Source organism: Channa argus, chromosome 14, assembly GCF_033026475.1.
Source record: "Channa argus isolate prfri chromosome 14, Channa argus male v1.0, whole genome shotgun sequence".
Taxonomy (NCBI): domain Eukaryota; kingdom Metazoa; phylum Chordata; class Actinopteri; order Anabantiformes; family Channidae; genus Channa; species Channa argus.
In genome coordinates, this window is record NC_090210.1 from 14,508,712 (window position 1) to 14,529,803 (window position 21,092).

A 21,092-nucleotide genomic window follows, 5' to 3' on the forward strand; every position below is an offset into this window, starting at 1 on the left:
AGAAGAGAGGAAATGAGCTGGGCAAAAACTGCTTGACAGATGGAAGCAGCTCATTTAGCTCACATGCATTACAAACAGGTTTCCTGTGTACACAAAACCAGATAATAATAATTATAATAATAATAGAGAAAGGTTTTTCTAGAGACTTTTGAGAAGAGGAGAAGGACACATTATGGGGGCATCTTCATCTGGGTTGTTGGATGAGGCTAAAATCAGCCACGTTAAAGGTAAAACTTCTTTTTCTTCAGTCGTATCTGCAGTTTTGTACACGTGATGTTTACAGTACAACCATTCAGCTGCTGCCATGTAGTAACTAGCGCCTGTGTTACCATAAGTTTTAAAGGAAAGTGAAAAAAAGTGCAAAAAAACAACAGAGAGAAACTTCAAACAAAAAGAGAAATAACAGGCGGTGTAGGGGTGTGATAGTGGCACTTAGTAGTAGTAGTAAAGTAAAAGTAATAGTAGCTGCCGTAGTGGTATGTGTAGCTGTAGTAGCAGCATTGTTGTAACAGTGTAACAGTGTAGTAGTTTTGGTATTATTGTAGACTACAGTTGTGTAATAGAAGCTAATAGTGCCGTTTTCCCTTGAGCCTGGTAATATACCGTCTCTCACACACCATTCTCATCTGGTTGTTGTTGTTTATCACCTAAGGGCATCAGGGCTGTGCCTTAGCACTTATCATGTGTGTCTATCAAGTTTTAATAACCACTGTTTAGGCTGATTTATCTCGCTCTGCTTTAGATCATAAAGGCCACAGCATTTCTGATAGTGTACTAATCCTGCATCTAGGATAGTATACACTATACGTATTTACATAGTCTGCCAACATTTAGTCTCCTGTGAAAAGTCCAGTAGGATTTAATACAATCCGATGCAAAAGTGTCAGCTACGATACACCGATCATTGATAACAATTAATTCTACTTTTACAATGTTATAATTTCAGTTAAAGTTTTTAGGTTTATAGTGTCATAAAGTGGATAATTCTACTCGCTGTTTATTATTTTGGTCATAGTCAGTGGTGGAGAAGAGGTGGTTCTAATGTTTTGGCCACCATATTTAAAATGAATGAGGTACTTCTACTAGTACTTCACTAGGAAAAGAGTTGTGTGAAACAATTCCAGTTCTGATTTAAAGGCGAAAATGATTAGAAGTTAAAGTATAGCAATTAATAAACTCAACTTTAAGATGAGTTTAACTTTATGTGCTGACAGCTACTTCATGTAGAATAATTTGTTTTAACATGTACAAGGGGAGTAGAATACATTTTTTTTTTGGCATTTGTTAAACAGGTTTTAGGAGCTAGACAGGAAACATAGAGGGTCATGCAACAAGGTCCCAAAACCAAACTGCGGAAATTGTGGTTAAATAATATATGTGATGATATGTGATGTTAACTTGGGTAAAAAAAGAATATAAAGTATAATAAATATTTACTGTTACTGTTTTTTGCAAATGTAATTTAACCACGATTATCTTTGACCAAAAAAAAAAAATTTCTTTATAAAAAACCATGTGATTTGAAAGTCACTTAGCTTTCTGTGTGTGAATTCCTATACATCTTATCAGCAGGCTCTCATCCTGTCCCTCTCCTCCACGGGATACTAACTGGCAATTAGAGCCATTTCCAACTATTACCTTATTATGGGTTGTTTGATCTGTCTCTCACACTCTTCCTCCTCTCTGTGTATCAATGTGGAAGATAACAATAACACTACAGAGTCTCCACAAACCATATGTGATTAGGATCAGAGATTGTACCCAAATAATAAGCAAAATTTGTCTGAGCCACATTCAAACACATCGGGAGCCTTTAGTGACAAGAGTACAACAAAAAGTCAAAACTCCACTGCCCACAGCTCTCAATGTGTAAATAAGTATGAAATAGGACCAGACTAAAGATGTATTAACGCAATACAGCGACTTGTTCAATCTGCAAACAAGAAATATTGGTTTATCAGAGCTCTTTTGCTGCAAACAACAGTGATTCTCAGTGGGCTCAGCAGTGAAAGTTCAACACGTCACACAGAAATATAATCTGTTATTTATATCACTACATTGTTTTGTGCATATTTTAAATGTAACACAGGTACAGTTAGTTACAATGTGTCCTGCCAATGTGTCCTGCTGTAAATAACTCCTGTTAGTTAATTCATTTATTACTTTCAGACTTACAATAATTAGCCACAACATTAATACCACCTGGCATTATTGTTGTGGTGGACAGGGGACAGTCTCAGCTACACACCCTGATGACACCCCCATCAATCATAATTGTGGTATTAAGGATGTGGTTGATCTGTGTTTCTTTTTAAAGAGGACTTTTTTTATTTTAAATGTGCATATGTTTGTCTTCAGGACTGGTGGACAGTACATTCGAGAGCTTTAGTGTGCTTTACCGTCAGCAGTACTCTTCAGCCTACTTTGGTCACCTGCACCAGGAGGTAGAGCCTAAGAAAGAGGGGAAGGGCCTGCTGCTAACACACAGGGTGGGTGTAGAATCACTGGTTTATTAATATTATTTATATTGGATGGCACTAGAAAACCTGTGGATTATTTAAAGATGATAAAAATTGAATCACTGTACTTGTGTGTATGTGTGTAGCCTCCATATCCCCCTGAGGAAGTGTTGTACCAAGGCAATGTTAAGGTGTCCTGCTGGGATGAGCAGGGCAAGAAATGCAAAGAGAGATACACTGTCCTCCGAAGAAATTACAATGTGGAGATACATGAAAACATGGAGGTAACGCGCGCACACTTTAAAAAACTAAATGTTACATTCATAACAGAATGTGTCTTGTGCATGTGTCTAATGCTACACATTGTTAAACTTCTAGTTTTATGTCATTGTAATATGAATTATATGAAATGTATTTCAGTGCAGTGGAAAATTTGATCTGGTCACTTTCCTACAATGTCTACACATCTGTTGGCTCCTTAAGCAACAATACACACTGCTTCATGTGTGTATAGGCATCTTCACAAACACACAGAGGCATACATGCAAAAAATCTCAATGGTACACTACATACAGTTATATTTAGGGCAACCAATTTAATATAACAACTCAGAAACAATACACACTGTACATATAGCTGCATCAGTTAAAACTGTTTGAAAAGTGCAGTTGCACATTTGTAGACACTAATTATTTCTATTACACAAATTAATTGTGTATTCATATTAAACTGTCTCTTAGTTAAGTAGTGCCAGTACTTTGATGCTACAGTAACATTTTCCTTATAGTTCCAATTTACACAACACAATACTCAACATGAATAGTGCAAAGTTCCAATGAGGATCTCGAAAACAGTGTGCAGGATATGACACTGCGTCCTCTGCTTATTTATGTGGCTGATCAAAATATCCTGGTTCTAGAGAAGAGAGTATGTTATCACTACTGGAGGTTTTGATTAATGTCTCACAGCATTTGATTTTTGGTGATGTCAGAATAATTGGCCTGTGATCATTTGGACATAGTTCTAGTGTTTTCTTCTAAATCTATTTCTACGTACAAGGCTGACCTAATGAGACTTTTAATATTTAAGGTTGGAATTCCATCAGGCCCTGTAGCTTTTGAATTGTAACATGTCTGAAGACTTTCTCCAGCTTCATCTCTGTCACTCATATCTGTGTTTCCACCCCATGTGCAGATCTTCAATCGTGGAGCTGTAGCTAAGTTGGTCCTCAAGCCAGTGGGGGGAAGTGTCCTCAGCACAGAGGAGGAGTTCAGAGCTCACCTGGAGCAAACCTGTGCAGCGATACTCAATGGTATTAGCTCACTTGCAGTGCAGTATTTTATCCACAGAGTTTTTTATCACGAGGGTTCCTGGTGTTAGTGTGGACACGTCTCTTTAAACTGCCTTAGTTGAAGGGACGCCGTTTTATATGATAAATTCATGATTTTATTTACTTCCAAAACAGCTTGGACTAATATTTAACTGTGATAAATAAGACTTTTATGAGGAGGTTATTATATTAGGGTTGAGAGTTGCTGTCCACAGTGATAAAATCCTCGTCTGCTTTATTACTGAACATAAAGTATAAGAAAATACTGTCAAGCCAACATCTGTACCTGTTCTGTCTTTGTCTCTTCAGGAGTGAAAGAGGATTCTTCTTCAGTGGTGTCATCTCATGACCAATTCGCTGTGTATCTGCACCTGCCGTACGCAGGGCACACATGCTTTTTCTTCCAACAAGAAGATGAACGAGATCACTTCCTTTCTGCTCTTAGGACATGCATCAGACACCAGAACCTTGGTAACTCACTCACACACACACACACACACACATTCTTTTTGTGCTGTCTCTATATTTCAAATCTACATTCTTTTCCCATCAGAAAAAATATTTGAATAATAAAATAAAATGACTCAAAAATGGCAAAGCTCAACAGTGAAACAAAAACTTATACTCCATCTGGAAAAGATAAGCCTTGGCAATAGCAACAGTGTCCTAAAGGAATCGTCCCAACATTTTTATAAACACATTATTTGATTTGATTATTATTTGATACAATTTGCATTTATTGCCCTTCTCGGCCTGTTATGACCAGATGTTTCTGTCACTTAACGCTGTTTGCATATAATTATGAGACTGACACCAGTAAGTCCCTCCCATGACCTCGTACCCTGACCTGTGCTCTGCTTCTTCCACTAAGATAAAAACATTTTAGCGTGTCCCTTTTGCATTTGATGGGACTCACTAGTCTCTTGCTTAGTTTCTACTTGATTTTGCTCTGATTGTGTAATGAGTATGTGGAAAGCAGTTGACTCAGAAGAGTCTTGAAATGAATGAAGGAAATGTTGTGTCTTTATTGCGTTACCACCACTTGTAGCCACAGTAGCTACAGCAGAAAAACTGTACACGGTCTATTTAATTTATCTTAGTACAAAGACTGAAACAAAACAGTTTGAAGCTAAAAACTTAAAACATGTTTATAATTTGTATAGAAAAGGAAAATAAATGACACATTTTAGAGAAAGGGGGTGGAGTGGTTAAGCGCTGCTGCATCACAGCTAGAAAGTCCCTTGGTTTGAATCCCGGTCATCCCTGCCCTTTATGTCTTTAATTTCCATGTTCTCCTCCGTCTACTCCGGTTTCCTCTCACAGTCCACATACATGCATGTCTGTCTGCGTATGTTTCTTTGTTGATCCTGAGATAGAGTGGACCCCACTTCTCACCCAATGACAGGTACGATAGGGTCCAGCCCCATGTGACCCTAAAACGGGATAAGTGGTTGCGGGTAATGGATGGATTTTAGACAAATTTTAGAGAGATCTTCTTGGCAAACTACAGCAGGACATTGTGACTTCTCACAGCTTCCTGTTCAATAAGAAATGTCACAACCTCTAAAATTAAAAATAGTCAGGTTTACATTTTTGATAATGTCCTGTCCTAAAGTAATCTTCTCGTCTATCTCAGAAAGATATCAATCACTTTTGTCAAAGATTTGAATTTGTAGCTTTATGCTCTGGTTTCTCGGATCTAATTCACTTTGTCACTTGTGGGGACTGTTGCCCTGGTGACAGATAAAAATATTAATGCTGCTGACTTCCTGTGTGGTTAGCTTGGATACAAACCAAATAACACCCCCTTTGGTTCAGGTTGCGAAAACACTGCATACACTGCATGTCACATCTTTACATGCATGGTACTGGTGGCAGGAAACAACACACAGTTGGCCAGCAGAGAAGTCACAGCACAACAGTAGTCACAGTGCAGTAATGATAAGTAATATCAAGTACTTGAATTGTAAATTTTTTACTAAATAAACTGATGATGGCTCTCACTCCTCTGATGTCCACTAAACTGAATTTCCATTATAAGAAACCAGCATCCACCTGCATTTTTGTTTTACTTTACTGGATTAAATTAAAAGTGTGGAGGAAACAACAAGTAGCATTTGATCGAAGCTTTTGGATTGAACGTATGATATTTTTACCAACATTATTTACCATACTATTGAATAAATGCTCATAGTGAAAAACCTGTCTTTTATCTTTCAGCTCATAGATAAGTTTACTGTTCAATCAAGGATTAAACATTAGTGATTTTTTTTTCGCTTTTTAAAATTAATATAACATTTAATGCACATTCAGCTAGTACAGTCCAAGAGTGTAGAAAAAAATAAAATAATGACAATTATATGGGTGAAAAAGTTTGACCCTCCCACCCCTAAATTACTAAGCATTAATAATAATAATTAGTAAGGCGTTCATTTCTAATGAAAGAATATTTTTGTTTAACTTTTTGGTTTTTTGAATATATGGGGATGTACAGTTTTGCACCCAACTGTATTTTCATCCCATGTTATACTATATAATTGTATTCAACACAAAACAGCACATAGTTAAAGTTCACTGTAAAAAAACAAGTCTCAGGTGAAGTAATACATCACAAAGAAATCTTATTACACAGTAAAAAAGTGCAGCTACTTTGAAATACTATTGTGGTTAAATAAAACAAATTTTAATATTTGTAAATTTCAAAATTTGATTATTATGTTAAGTCAATTTTTGGTAAAGGAAACCAAAAACACCAAAGTTTAATGAATGTTTAATAATATCGTTTAATGTTTCGTTTTAATTGACTTCCACTTCCACCTGAGTCATGACACACTCATGTTAGATGAGCTGGAGAATTTCGGTTTTTACTGCAGTGGATTTTGCCTGTAAGAAAGAGCTTAGAGTTTAATTTGTTCTGGACACATTTAGAGCTTGGCCGTGCTTGGCTGACCACAAAATTGCACAACTTCATAAGAATTCATGAGCGTCATAGGAATAAGTTTGTGACAGAACATATCTAATGTGGAGTTGCATAAATACATGTCTATTAACATGTTTCTTTAATAATTTATGCAACGGGTCTGGTCCATTAACGGTTTCAGATCTTGTTTAGTCACAGTCTCCTCACTTTGATTGCGCTGGGTTTTCACGGTACAGCTGTTGAAAAACCTAAACAAAGAGAGGGTGACATTATTCTAGGTGCTGGGAAAAAGAATACTCATTAAATGTACTTACATATTTAGTACACACAATCTAATTCTAGTCTAGAATGTTTGTTAAATTAATGTATATTCACTATACTGAATACTTTTTATTATATTGATTTTATCAACTCATAATTTTCTTTACTATTAAAAAACCCAAAAAATTGTATTTATTGCTTTACTTTTGCTTTGTTTAAAAATACAATTCACTTACTTATTTAATACATTTTACTCAAACTCAAACATTATGTCATGTATAACATGCCACAATTTTTAAAATAAATAATGATCACATTTTTACAGTGTTAGGAACCAGCTGCTGAACAAAATGGACCATTATGTCTCAGTAGTTGGTGGAGACAAAACAGACTGAACAGTGAATATTGACCTGTGAACAGAGCGATGTGTTTGGACCTAGTTTGTCGTGGACAGTGTCAGTCTGGCCTATTTGGTGCTGATGGTCACTAAGTGTGTGCTGTGTAAAGGTTCAGTTTAACAATGTGTATCACTCCATGTTCTAACAATCACTGATGACTCTGTCATTCACTTTGTTAATGCTACGTTGAAACAACGTGCCGAAAAGATGGACTTTTTGTAGCAGGCCATGGCTTGCAGTAATGTGTAACGTAAAGCTTGTGTGCAGCGTCATGCTCGGTGTTTGTGTGGCTTAGCAAGTTCTAGTTTATATTCAACTGGGCTGAAGTGCAAAGATGTAATTTCCTGTTGCAACTCAGTGAAAACATATGACATCTTTGAAGTTCAAACTTTACATTTAAACTGTAACTGAAATGATATGAGCACATTGACAGAATTAGTTTGGATATGCACGGCCCATAGTGTTACAGCTGATTGACACATGAAAGTGAAGTGAGTAGTGGTGAGAGTTTTGTTCACTGTCAGCTTCTAAACACAGTCCGGTTTACATATATTGGAACAACGACGTGTTTTTTAAGCGTTTGACCTCTGTTCACCACCATAACGAACCTGTGGCACTGTGGCATTAACCATTCAGGAATTACAGCCATTTTGATACACACACACACACACACACGCACACACACACACACACACACACACACACAGACACATTTTTGGTGGCTCATATATAAAGGAACAAATGGCCGACAAGAAGTTTCTTGACTAAGTCAGGCACCTGATCTTTATGTTATGAATTATGAATGAGATGTGAATCACCAAAAATGGCAGAGTGTGTATTAAAATGGCTGTAATTCCTGAATAGTTGGTTAATGTGGTGGTGTACAGAGGCCGAATGCCAAAAACTGACCATTGTTCTAATGTTTATGTATCTAACTGTATATTGTTGTGGGTGCATGAATGGGTGAAGAAAAGAGGGCTCTTCAACACAGACAGATAAAATGCACTCCATCCATTCTATATAGCCCCCCCAGACTAAAAAAAGACAAATAACAATTAGACAACTATGTCTTTTTAGTGGTATTACAGAGGCAATTTTCTTATGCATTGAGCAAAACCTTCATTCACTTGTTACAGAGACTCATTCCATCCATGCACACAGTATTCATCCATCCATCAATCCATTATCGGTCTCCACTTACCCTATTTGCGTTGCGGGGGGCTGGAACCTATCCCAGCTGTCATCGGGAAGCAAGGTCCATCCTGCTCAGGTCACCAGTCAATCAGAGGGCCACATACAGACATACAGAGACTGACAACCATTCACACTCACTTTCACATCTGCAAGCAATTTAGATTTAACCTGCATGTTTTTGGACTGTGGGAGAAAACTGGAGTACCCAAAACCCACGCAAGCAAGTGGAGAACATGCAAACTCCACACAGAAAAGCCACGGGCAGTGGGGATGGGAACCTGCACAAACCTTCTGCACAGTATTCAGTTAAATACAATGTATTTTATTTTATTTCATTTATATAGCACTAATTCACAACCACAATCTGTGCACTTCAGTCAAGATCTTACAGAATTATAGAAAATAACTAATGAATCCCCCTGTAGCAGCTCTAGGATTGGAGAGGAAACACATCTTTAGTAGAGTGGAGAGAGAAAAGATAAGAAGAGAAAGAAGCAACAAATAAAAAAGTGGGTAGGTTGGTAGGACTAGTAAAGACCCCTGCAGAAAGATACAGAGAAAGGGAGAAGTACAACTACAGGAGAAATTAATGTCATGCAATGGTGACATATAAACGCATAGAGAGGGGAGGAGGCGAGTGCAGTTGCAGAGTGCAGGTTGGGTGATTCTGCATTGCAACACTTGAGAAACTGGAGCCTGGCACAGGACATATGAGTGACATCAGTGCGGAAATGATTTCATCACAGTCAGTTTTTAGCAGCATTTGTGTGATTAATAGCAGTGTGTTGATGATAAAGGGAAGTGTTTTCAGCAGTACAGGAGCTTTCTGTTCCTCAAATGACATCCATCAATTTAGTAAGGTAAAGATGCCCCAAAGCCTTATGGGGAACTGCACCACAAAGAACAAAATAATGAGACACAGCATCCAAAAAGCAGAACATGACAGTACTGGAAATTAGAGATGTGAAACCCAACACTGATCGAAAATCAACAGCTTTCAGTTTGTCCCTTCCAGGGTCACCCCAGCAGAACATGTTCCACACATTGATTTGGCATGAATTTCTTTTACCCGATGCCCTTCCTGCCACAACCCTCCGGTTTTATCCAGGTTCAGAACCTGCCACCAAGGTGACCCTTGGTGGCCGGGCAGGGCAACACCTGGTGGAGTGGGATTCTACCACTGAGCCACAACATTGGATTGTATATGGCATAAAATTAACAGCAGATCTACTTGTTCCTACTGGAGTTGTAAATCATTCAGGTCACTATTATATATTTTCTTATAGGCAGTGGAGAGGTGGCAGGAAATAAGTGGACTTAGATTAAAAACAATGTGCAGGAAAGTTCCCTAACTGGACAAGAACCAGGGATATCAGACAGGGGTGTCTGCTGGACCGCTAGGGGGTAGAGTTCGATCAAAAAAGCTGGTTACTAGTTTTTATTTTAAATGTTTTTCAAACTTAGACAGAAGGAAATGGTGTATCTGTTTGACTATTTTTAGGTTAACCCACAGTTGGCGCTTCAGTGAGTACGTGGGGCATAGAGAAGTTTTGCACTTTAATATATTCTCAGTGACTGACCCTACAATAAAAGCCAAGTATTTTGTTGGGTTATTACATTTTATCTAACTATATTCCTCCTAAATAAGAGGTCCTTGGACCTTTTTTTTTGTTTGTTTGTTTTTAATTTTGTGGCCTAAAATGCTTCTCTGGCAGCTTCTATTAAAATTAATGTGATTCATGTTTCAATGTTTTTATGATGTTTTGAATTATGAGGTCAAACAGAATTCATGGCGAACTGGTCAAATGATTTGTTGCAGTTGTAACATTGCAAATGTTATGAACTTTAACCCTTAGAAAGGCATTGCCACAGTTATTATTGTTCAACAAATTAAGGCTCCAGGTATTTTTAAATGTATTATAAGGAGTCTCAGAATGAGGTATATGGTGTCCAGGAAATTAAAAAATTAGGGCCCAATCTCCACTTACTAACCAATTCCTATCTCATTCATAAACAGACCCCTGGTGTAATTCATCCTATGAGAGCCAGGCATACATCCAAGCCTTCCAGCTCTACCGACAGAACAAAGGAAGCTATGAATCCTGGGAAATGCTGTTGGGCACTGAGGAACAAGTCAGCACAGACACATACACACACACACACGCACACACACACCAGCTTTATGTCTGCTCACTCAATCACTTGTCTGTTTCGATTGTAGGTTTTGGCCTCCCAGGTGATGGAGGAGGTGTTGCCATGGTTACAGAGTCAGCTTCAGTCCCGAGTGAAGGGGAAGAAGACTGAAAGGATACGGCAGTGGTTGGCGGTGAGTTAAATTACCATATCACCATTACACAGTGAGGGACAACCTGTTCTTCAGCACTGGGGTTCAAAGCAAAGCAAAAATTCGAAAGCTCTGACTATATGATTGTTGATGAATTTATTCTTATCTATGTATTCACCAACAAAAAGCATCTCAAGACACTTTACAATAAAGTCAAGGCTATACAGAGTCAGGAGGAAAACCCAACAAATTCTCCTTGAACTACAAGGCTGATCCTGGTCAAAATGACCACAAGGTTCCTCACAGTAGTGCTGGAGGCCAAAGCTATGCCACATTTGCTGACTTACATCTAGAATCAGTGGGTGTTTCACAAAGCAGGTTTAGTGAAAACTACAAACTAGTTCTTCCTGAATTGAAGGAAACTCTGTATTTTTTTTTTTTTTTTTTTTAGTTTAGTTTCAGTTTCAAAAAGCAGAGAGGAAGATAAAAATCCTCTTCAGATGGTAGCCTATTAGTTACCCAGGACCTGTCTTCACTGTTACTGCTTTTATAATCAGCCAATCACCATCTCTCCTTACATTAAAATATATAACTCAGTGTGGCTTCATCCTCAGCTCAGAATAAATCCTGAAATCCGACTTTGTGGACTTTAGAACAACCAGTTCCCCCACACTGGAACATTAACCGTGCATTTAATCATTATAAGAAAAAAAAAAACGTGAAAAAAATATAATAATAATTTCTCATGTTGTAATAGATTACATTAATGTATCATTATCATAGTTATCATGAGATTATGTGGATATTTTAAGAGGCTGGTTGTACTGTATTGCGGCTGCAAATAGTCTTAGTTGAAATTCTAAATATAAAAGGCCTAAATGTGGTTTTAAAGTCATTCTTCAAATTGAAGCGCCCTACACTAATCTAAACTTGTTTTAACGGACTTTCAGTTTGAGCGTTCAAATTAACAACAATACTAATGGTGACGCTGGATTAAAATGGCAGCCGTGGCCTTTATTTACCTGTTACCATGGTATAACAGTTACCATCATAGCAGAATCATGGAGCTTTTTATAGTCAACCTGCATATGCTTCCCTCAGTGTGAACAGACTCTGAGTTGAATTTTTTAAAGCTGCTTTCTGAAACACCCCCACAGCGTATGAAAATTTCCCACACAAAACTCGAGTTTATAAAAGGAGAATGTGTTTACCTCATAGTTTCTGTACTTCCGACCATATCTATACACACTTTTTGAAAGTATCTTGGGGGGGAAATGACGAGCAGAATAAATATACAGGTAGGGTGTTTGTTTATGGAATTTATAAACTTTCCTGATTGTGTCATTATTTTTGAAATGTATTCAGTGATGTGTAAAACTTAAATCGTGGTGCATTAATAAGTTTAACTAGTTACGTATGAACTTTCAGCATTTTATAAAATTGCCTGTGTCAGTCTGTGATCTTTTCTTTTTCACGCCCAACTGTGAAGTAGCCTGCTTTGTCAAGTTAGTTTCAATATGTGTGCCATAAAAGGATTATGACAACTTAAGTATCAAAGTGATGTCGTAATGATTAGAGAGGAAGTGCATGTTTAGGGGCATTTCTACATCCATTCAAACTAGGGTTCATGGTAATTTACTTGTAACTTAACTTATCTGAATTGCACAGCTGCATTGTAAATAAAAGTATTTGGTAAGTGTAATGCACTCAGAAAAAGTTGTGACATAATCAGTGGAAATGAGCTTAAACAAGCAGCTGTTGTATTAATAGTCAGAAATAGCAGCATTGTTTAAAGGTTGTTGCTCTCCCACAAATTGGCCCAGAATTTTAAGATTTTCTAAAATTATTGCCTAAATCCTAAATATTCAGTTATTTATAACAAAACACATTTGAATGGTCATCACAGCTGTAACTAATGCATGTTATGATCTTTAAGCTTAACTCCCCTGCAGGTCTTTAGTCCTAGAACATTTCTCAGAATGCAGATGTTAATCTAATCTTCTGAACTCTTTATGGTGTGATTATGTGTTCAGACAGTGCAGGCGACCTACACGTTAGTGCTGGAACAGCTCACTGCAAGTCTTGATGCTCTTAGGGAGGAATGTCGTCAGACAGCATCAGCCAATCAGGCACTCATTAGATCCAACCTGGACCAGATCATAACATCTCATTGCTTCCTGGAGCAGAAAGTCAGAGGTACAGCACGCAGCAAAAATTATTCTGTTTTTTTGCAGGGCAGACACTGTGCTGTTAAACCAATATATGTTCTAGTTAATCTTGAGTTTCCTGCCGGATAACACCAAACATTTTATTTCCCCAACTTTGTGCATGTCTTTCAGCGTGTATATGTGAAGAAGCAGAGAAAGTGTGCAGTGAGTCTGTAGCACCATACCTGTCTTCCATCCTTGAAGTGCTTACAGAAAACATAAGTGCGGGGATTCAGGGGATGCAACAGACACTACACACACAGATTGATTCAGCTTTCACAGCCACAAACGAAGGGACAGAAGAAACAAAGAAGGTGGGTGAGACCTTTCCATCTTTGAAATATTTGGAAACTAAGATATTTAAAGTACAGGGTGTGTGCGTGTTTTCTTTAGGCCTTGTCTACTCTGGGCTCCATCAGTCTGGATCAAAGCTACAGGAAGGTGATGAACCTGACAGAGAATCTCAAAGACTTAAAACAGCGGTTTGGATTAAGCAGCGCTCAGAGACTGGTTCACTCTGCACATCTTGAGATGGAGCAGGTATGAATTTGTGCTTGTGCCACTTTGTGACCTTTGAGAAGCAAAACTGAGAAAGGGTCAAAGCCGACTCTTTTTGGTGTGTCTCTTCCAGCTGCTGGACAGTGCTGTGTTTACCTTAGAGCTGTTCCTCCAATCGTCGGCCAGGCTGCAGCCTTCTCAGGTTCCGGTCAAGATGGAGCAAGCTAAACAAAGAGTACTGAAGGTAAACACCTCACAACATATTGTAGAAGGTTTCATTGCCGGTTCCAGGGGGTGGCAGGTGTGATGGTGTAGTCATGGTCACCCCACAGACTAGAAACTAAAGAACCAGGATGTAACAGGTGCAGCAGCTCCTAACAGCGATAAGATCAAAAAATACATTCTTAGAAACCATTAGCAATGAAAGTTCCTGACAATTAATAGGAGAAAAGGTAGGAGCTTTCTGGGGATTTGACTACTCCAAACTCAGAACTGTCTCGCCCCTCTACCAATTAAATATTTCCCTTTGAATTTAAAAAGAATCAGGAAGAAAAAGATTAACAATCCAGCATCTGATTACATCTGTTCTTCCTGTTTATGAGCCTTATCATTGCAAGAACTCTTTTTAATTCTAGATCTGACAAAATGTGGTACGAAGTACATATTTTTCTACAACAAACCCACTTGGACATGTGCTACAGAACACACTTTTGTGAGTTAATGTCAAAAAGAGTTTGCATTTGTATCTACCCAAAACCACTACTGAGCTGTAGTGTTAACTTTCAGCGGTGTCACAACACTCCGGGTTTCTCTGAAAACAACAAGACTGTTGAAAAGCAATCAAGTACATTTCTTTCAAAGTCCTTTCTGCATTGTTGACTAAAATACAAAAATGCCAGAAGAGTTTTGCTTATTTGGTCAACTGCTCTAAACCGGTTCTTCACCAGAAAATTCACCATTCAATTGTTTTTAATTGTCAGCCTGGCTGCTTTTTTAAAAAGTACTAAATAGTTAATTCAGACAGTTAATTTTTATTATTGCACTTTAAATCAACAGTTAATCTCTTGTTAGCATACTTTCGGTTCAGCGGTTCAGTGGTAGAGTATTTCTGTTGGAAGGCCGCGGGTTTGAATTCCACTCCACCAGGTGTGGCCCCGCCCAGCAACCAAGGACCACCTGGGTGCCGTTCCCGAGCCGCATAAAATGGGAGGGTTGCAGTAGGAAGGGCATCTGGTGTAAAAAACTCTTGCCCCCTGAAGGGACAAGCCAAAAACACTCAATCTTTAATGGAAGACCTTTTGGGCACCTACCTGTCCAGTTACTCCCCCATACAGGGGTAGGTCTAGGTCATTCCTACACAACTGAAACAATATTTCTGACACTGATACAGAGCCCAAATGATAAAAACTGTGCCTCTGATCAAATACTTAAAGGTCTGACATTAATATCCTGTTGTGCTTGAGTAATAATTCTTTATCGTGGGGGTAGAAATGACACCACCTTAAGCAAGAAAACAATTATGACAGTGTGTGACATTGTGTTTGAGCAGCAGCTGGACCATGACAGCCGACTTGTCCAGAGGAGGCTCTATCAGGATGCTCTGCTGGAAGTCACTCAGCCTGCTCTCACCAAGAAGATGGACAACAAGTGGAAAACTGTAGGTCAAACTCACTGCTGCAGTTTGTCTTAATCAGTTTTTTTTTTTTTGTGCAAAGAGCTAAATGTCTTTTTTGTGTCCAGGAGCTGCAGCAGTTCGAGCAGTACATCTTCTCTGACTACAGCAGTTTCATCCTGGTTCATAATGTTTATGATGACATACTGAGAAACATTCTCAGTAAGGAAATAGAGACAGGTACATGTCCATTTATTCTCATCTGAATTGGAATATCTTCCAAATGTAACACTTGACATAATGTTTGCGGGAACTCCATTTCTCCTCAGTTGTCCAGGATGCTGCCAGTAAGAAAAACAACAATCTCTTACTGGACACTTCAGATTTGACCATCAGTCAGTACAGTCTGCTGGGAACGACACCCCCACGCTCTGTACCAACTAGCCCAGCCATTCACGCTAGAGACCCCTCCTCAGTTCTGCCGAATGAAGATAAACAATCTACTAGTGAGGCTGAGAATGAAGATCAGGCAGTCGCAACTGACATCCACCCTCAAACTGACCAAGAACTTAACAGCGAAGCCAAAACTGATCTCAGTACCACTTCTGACCCGACAGCAGTGCTTCTGTCCCCTGTCATTGTTGTGACACAGCAGCTGGATGAGACGTCTTGCTTCAACGAAACCAGTAAAGAGGTTGAACTCAGAACGGAGACATCTGTGACAGACTCAACTTCATCGGACACTGACTCAGCTGTTACAAATGAAGTTAGAGCACCTGACCCTATTACTATCCCAGAGACCACTGATCCCATCCCAGACTCGCCAGACACTTCAATGTCCACTCTGTCCTCGCCCCAGTCCACAAGTGTTTCAGATGAATCCACTACATCTGCAATACCTGAAAAGTCTGACCAGATATCAGAGGATGCATCTTCCATCCAGGTGTCCAGCCCTTCACCAACACTCCCACCTTGTGCAGACAGTCCAATAAAAATTTGCCTTGTGTCACTAAGTGAGATCGATTGCGACTCAACACCACCTTCTGTAGAGCAGACCACTGACAGAGCCGTCTACCTGACGGGAGAAATAAAAGACAACTGGGAGGTGGAGATGGTAATAAAGGAGAAAGAGGGAGCAGAAGAGAGGAGCGAAGGGAGTGAAGCTGATGAAGAGAAAGGTAGTGGGCTGGAGAAGAGAAAAGAAGAGGAAGAAGCAGAGGTGAATGGGGATCAAGGCCAAACAGAAGAAAAGGAAGACAAGGAGGAGGAGGTTCTCCAAAGCCCTCAGCCATTGGAGGCAGAACATTCTGCTGAGCAGCCAATGGATGGTGTGGCTCTCATCAGAGACCTTGTGACAGAGATCATTGAAGTTGAAACAGCAATCAGCCCTTTTTCAGACAGCAGCGATACACCCTGACACACACAATACCATGACAACCATCAATAGGTCCTGAGTGATGGACCCCACAGCCTTCTTCACTGATGTTGACAGTTCCTCTTTCTAAATCAGTTCCTCCAAGATTTCACAGACATGTGCTTGTAACAGTCTAAAATGTCTGATTTCAGAACAGCATTTCTAAAAAAACAATTGTGATGCATGTTTCAACATCTTGAAACATGCATCACAAATCTGACACACAATGAATCTTCTAAATTGCCATATTATGCAGAATTCGTCACATTTTGAATTAATTGAGCGACTAAAATAAAGCAAAGTTTAAAGAGGTTGACAGAGAGGAAGTGAAGTCATCATCATCATCATCATCATCATCATCATCATTTTACAAGCAAACAAGCATCTGTATTGCTTTTACATTTTGTCATTATTTTTACTCCTGATGTTAACATTATATTTCTGTTAAAAATGATATGAAACAAATGGCTCAATAAAGACATAATGTTCTTCAAATTCAATTTATTTTCCTGGCTACTTGTTACAATGATGTTATAAAGTTGTTAGTGCAGCTGTAAACTTATTTTTTTCCCCTATAAACTGCTATTTCATGCCCTTTACATATCAAGTGACAAACACTAAAAAAGTCTAACACTAAAGACCTGCTACGGAGAGAGTCGCCCCTCCGCCAATTTTTCTTCGGAAAAATGTTAGAGTGACTGAAGTTTGTCCTGACATATAATGTGAATTTAGGGACCTTATTAGTAAGTGTCTTCTTAAACTATACAGGTCAACACATCATACAATGCACCTGATCACTGCTTGTTTCCATGTTGCCATTTTGGATTATTATTAGTCTCAATAAACAAAGGGAATGAATTGAAATGGTGTGACAGATCTAAAAGGTGCATATTCAGCATTCTGCTATAATAAATTAATATGAACAAATAAAATGTCACAGTAAATGTGGAATTTTATAATTATAAAGCTGAAGATGAAAGACAAAGAAAGAGATGGAGACCGTCCTCCAACTGCTTCTGTTTACAGTTTCTTGTTAAGTAGTAATAAATTTAGCTATTTTAAACACAATATACATGGATCAAAAATAACTTATAATAAAGACACACAACAAAAGCATTTTCACTATATGTGCAAATATGCCTAAAAGTAATACAGTTTGTAGTTAGGTTTTACTCTCCTCTTCATGTAGTTTAGACAATTGGCACAATATACAGTATGTTTGATAGGAATTTTGTATCTATGCTGCATCCAAACACAGAGCTGCTTAACTGGCTGACAGTAAGTGCCACATTGAAGAGAACTTATTTTGCTCCCATAACCAAAACACTCCCAAGTATTTGAACAGCAAGATGCTGCTACCACTAACATTCACTGGAGGGATGGTATGAAAGAAACATATGATGAACAGCGCCTGGTGTTCTGCACAAAAAGTTCAATGTTTGTGTCGTGAGACCAGGGAAATTACTGACCGTGTTTGTTTGTTTTTTTCACTTAAGTCGAGGAGACAACAAATAGTCATTAATACATAAGAAAAGCATGCAAAAACCAGCTTTAACGTTAGAAGCCAGTAGCCAGTGGGTGGGGAAGACTTCACTACTTTTCTGTTTAACGTAATAGTAATAAAATGTGACTGAATGGAATTGCGGCTTATTGAATAATTAATGTAAAACTGTAGTGTGAGTATCTTTGCCAAAGGGGTTATAGCAGTGAAAAGGTCAATCTAAAGATACCACAGTGAACATGCAGATGTGGATGGGAAATGGTGATGTGATGTTCTGAAATATTTAACAGACCAAGTGTGTGTGAGTGTGTCTATGAATATGGATAGAAGGGCTGTTCGTCAGGTCTAAAGCCGTAGGCAGTGGCTGGTCTTCCAGGTGAGGAGGTGGTCTGGTCGAAGACATCGCTATCTCTGAAAACAAAGCCAGTCAAGTTATCACAGGCTGTTACTTTTATCACGTGGAAATTTTAAATTCAGTGCTACATTTTTCATCACAAATGAAACACTCCTTTAGTAGGGCTGTGCCATCTCATATTGTCACATTGTACAGTGTAAATAGGTAATTCCTCCTTATGCTTAGAATTTTTCATATTTGTGATATTGACTATATGGTCATGTGGTCACGTGTTTGCATACATGTATATCTCACATGAGTACACCTCGGACAAGTTCAAGGAAGAGTTATTTCTTTAAAAACTTAATTATATTATGGTAAGTATCATCATCGACTCATATTTAAAAAAGATAATAATATTTTCCTATATGCCCCTGCTGATCCTAAGCATCTACTATCATTTTCCATATGTTTGAAGATCTAACTTTCTGTTAAAATTTGAGAAGTACTAATAATTTATAGGTTTACATGAAAAGTGATTTTTTCAGTTGCCTTATCTGCACGTTAGTTAGATCCAAGTGAGAGGTGTTTGACGCCCTTTCTTCTTAATGATTGATGTTTTTACCAACAGTGTGAATAAATAACAGACATTTAAATCCGTTACATCGTTAACTCTATTTGCTTCTAATTCTTTGCTGTTGGGGAAAAAAAACTGAACAGGACTTTTTTCTCTGTTCCAATTGTTAATGGAACATGTTAACTTGCCCTAAATGGTGTGAGTCTCCATTTAGAGCCTGAGGGTCACAGAAGAAATCTGGGCTGATAGAACCATCTGCTGGGGTTATTCCATCTAATGAAGAAAACACAAAATATTTGTACATAAGTTCTTGGAGTTAGAGAGCCTGGACTACACAGACATGCATGTCATACTTGGTCAAAAACAACAGGTTAATAAATAAATCATATTTCGTGTGTAAGTCTTAATGTGGTCTACGTGACATCTATTATTCTCCACTAAAAGCATATGAGATCTGGTATTCTGAGGTACTGTGGTATTTCTGTTTGTGCTGCTGACATGTTTAATTACTTCAATCAGTTGAGTTGGAAAACAAATTACTGAGACCGGTACAATGATCTGTAAATGGTTTGACAAAAAAATTATAGTTGTATTGTAAAAATTCACAAGTCAAAATAAAATGATGAGCACCGACTGTCGCTTCTGGTGTTTTCTACATGCCTGGTCCAGGGTTTTGTCTTTACCTGCACTATAGAAGAGATCAGTCCTGTCGTTGTCATTGTCATAAATAAATGATTCGGACTCATCAGCTTGGCGACTCTCGACCATCTCCAACCACTGGTTGTTATGGAAACGAAACTTCTCTGACTGAATCTTCCTCCCCCACTCCTCGTCATACTCCTGGAAGGTGAAAAAAACAATAGTAAACAAATTAAACAACAACATAGAAACAAGATGTGTTAGACATCTAAAGCTGCACCAGAGACATGTGTTACACTTACAGCAATAATATCGAGAGTGTTGTCACACACTTTCCTAATGTCAGTGTTCTTGTCGTGCATCAGATCTATCAGGTAGGCCGGAGCCTCTGGCAAGAGGGTTAACAAAAATACCACAAAAACTTCAGAGGGTGGTGAGGGTGTAAGATTTAACAGTCTGAAAAATCTCACACCTAAACCTCAGAAACTGTGACTGATTTTACATTTAGGGTGGTGACAGCACACTGATAAGGATACGGGTGTCTTTGATGATAACGTCGCGTGTGGCTTGGTGAAAAACCATCTGATAGAAGACATAGACGATCTGACACACAAACTCATCATCCTCCTGTTGGGCTGCATTCAACAAAGAAAAGAACATTTGCAAAGCAGGTCGGAATACTGGTCATTTTATTAGGTACAATATAGTATTTTTCAATTGGTTTCACGTTTAATTTAGCCTGTAAGCATCATTTGATTTCTTTTAAACAAGACACCAGGATCTAAAAATTCTGTATCTTAAAGCTTCTGTGTACAAGTCTTCAATTCTAGAGTAAATGACAAGTCCACAACACAAAAGTGTATGAAATACCATTAAGAAGCTCAATAAGGGCTGGAATAATGCCCGATTTGGCCAACATTGCAGCACAGGAGTCATCCATGGAAACTGTTCCGATCATTATTACCACCTCAAGGATGAGGTCATCCTCTGCTGAGCCTGAAACACAGATAAAAGACTAGAGATGACCTTGTTTAACAAGAAACGTACAATGAAATATTGGCGATTTATGTTGTAGAAGCAAGTAGTAATAGCAGAAGTAGCATATTTCAGCAAAATCTATGTGATGAATGGAGGCCTTAATACAATACACAAAGCACATGGGTTTTCTGAAGCTGGGTACTTTTATTGACCTTATTCTATACTAGATCACAGCTGATTTTAGATTTCTGATGTTGGCGAAATCACCAAAGCATTCAGACCTTTAATTCAGTACTTTGTAAAAGGCCATCGGCCTCACAGGTATAAAACTACGTGATGCAATTTGGTAAATTTAGTTTGGTGAACTCAAAGTGGGCTGTCATATATCATTTATTACACCAAACAAAGGGAGCTGTCTTTTTACTGCAGGGGTGATATTTAGTTTTGGTTCAAGTACTAAATAAATACATTGAAGGGTGCTCAAAC

General features: G+C 38.4%; 2 protein-coding genes across 2 annotated transcripts in view; one reads left to right on the top strand and one right to left on the bottom strand.

Moving 5' to 3' along the window:
* LOC137098214 (protein Niban 1-like) lies at positions 1 to 17,077 on the top strand. Its single transcript, XM_067474212.1, has 14 exons — positions 1 to 227; positions 2,359 to 2,489; positions 2,606 to 2,743; positions 3,654 to 3,771; positions 4,099 to 4,260; positions 10,580 to 10,695; positions 10,784 to 10,888; positions 12,880 to 13,042; positions 13,186 to 13,367; positions 13,447 to 13,593; positions 13,685 to 13,795; positions 15,101 to 15,208; positions 15,292 to 15,403; positions 15,493 to 17,077. The coding sequence occupies exons 1-14, from the start codon at positions 173 to 175 to the stop codon at positions 16,578 to 16,580; spliced, it is 2,736 nt and encodes a 911-aa protein (XP_067330313.1). The 5' UTR covers positions 1 to 172; the 3' UTR covers positions 16,581 to 17,077.
* The window catches only part of LOC137098215 (kinesin-associated protein 3-like), a 12,185-nt gene continuing 8,154 nt past the window's right edge, over positions 17,062 to 21,092 (bottom strand). Inside the window, exons 15-20 of the mRNA XM_067474213.1 lie at positions 20,499 to 20,624; positions 20,165 to 20,263; positions 19,931 to 20,016; positions 19,673 to 19,829; positions 19,178 to 19,262; positions 17,062 to 18,489 (exon numbers count right to left, since the gene is read on the bottom strand). Of these exons, the coding sequence (XP_067330314.1) occupies positions 18,390 to 18,489; positions 19,178 to 19,262; positions 19,673 to 19,829; positions 19,931 to 20,016; positions 20,165 to 20,263; positions 20,499 to 20,624 (653 nt within the window). The 3' untranslated portion in view covers positions 17,062 to 18,389. The remainder of the gene's footprint in view (positions 18,490 to 19,177; positions 19,263 to 19,672; positions 19,830 to 19,930; positions 20,017 to 20,164; positions 20,264 to 20,498; positions 20,625 to 21,092) is intronic.

Coding starts and splice junctions, on each gene's coding strand:
- LOC137098214 (XM_067474212.1), top strand. CDS start 173: ATGGGGGCATCTTCATCTGGGTTGTTGGATGAGGCTAAAATCAGCCAC. Junction 2,490..2,605: donor GCCTGCTGCTAACACACAGG/GTGGGTGTAGAA, acceptor GTATGTGTGTAG/CCTCCATATCCCCCTGAGGA. Junction 13,368..13,446: donor GGACAGAAGAAACAAAGAAG/GTGGGTGAGACC, acceptor TGTTTTCTTTAG/GCCTTGTCTACTCTGGGCTC.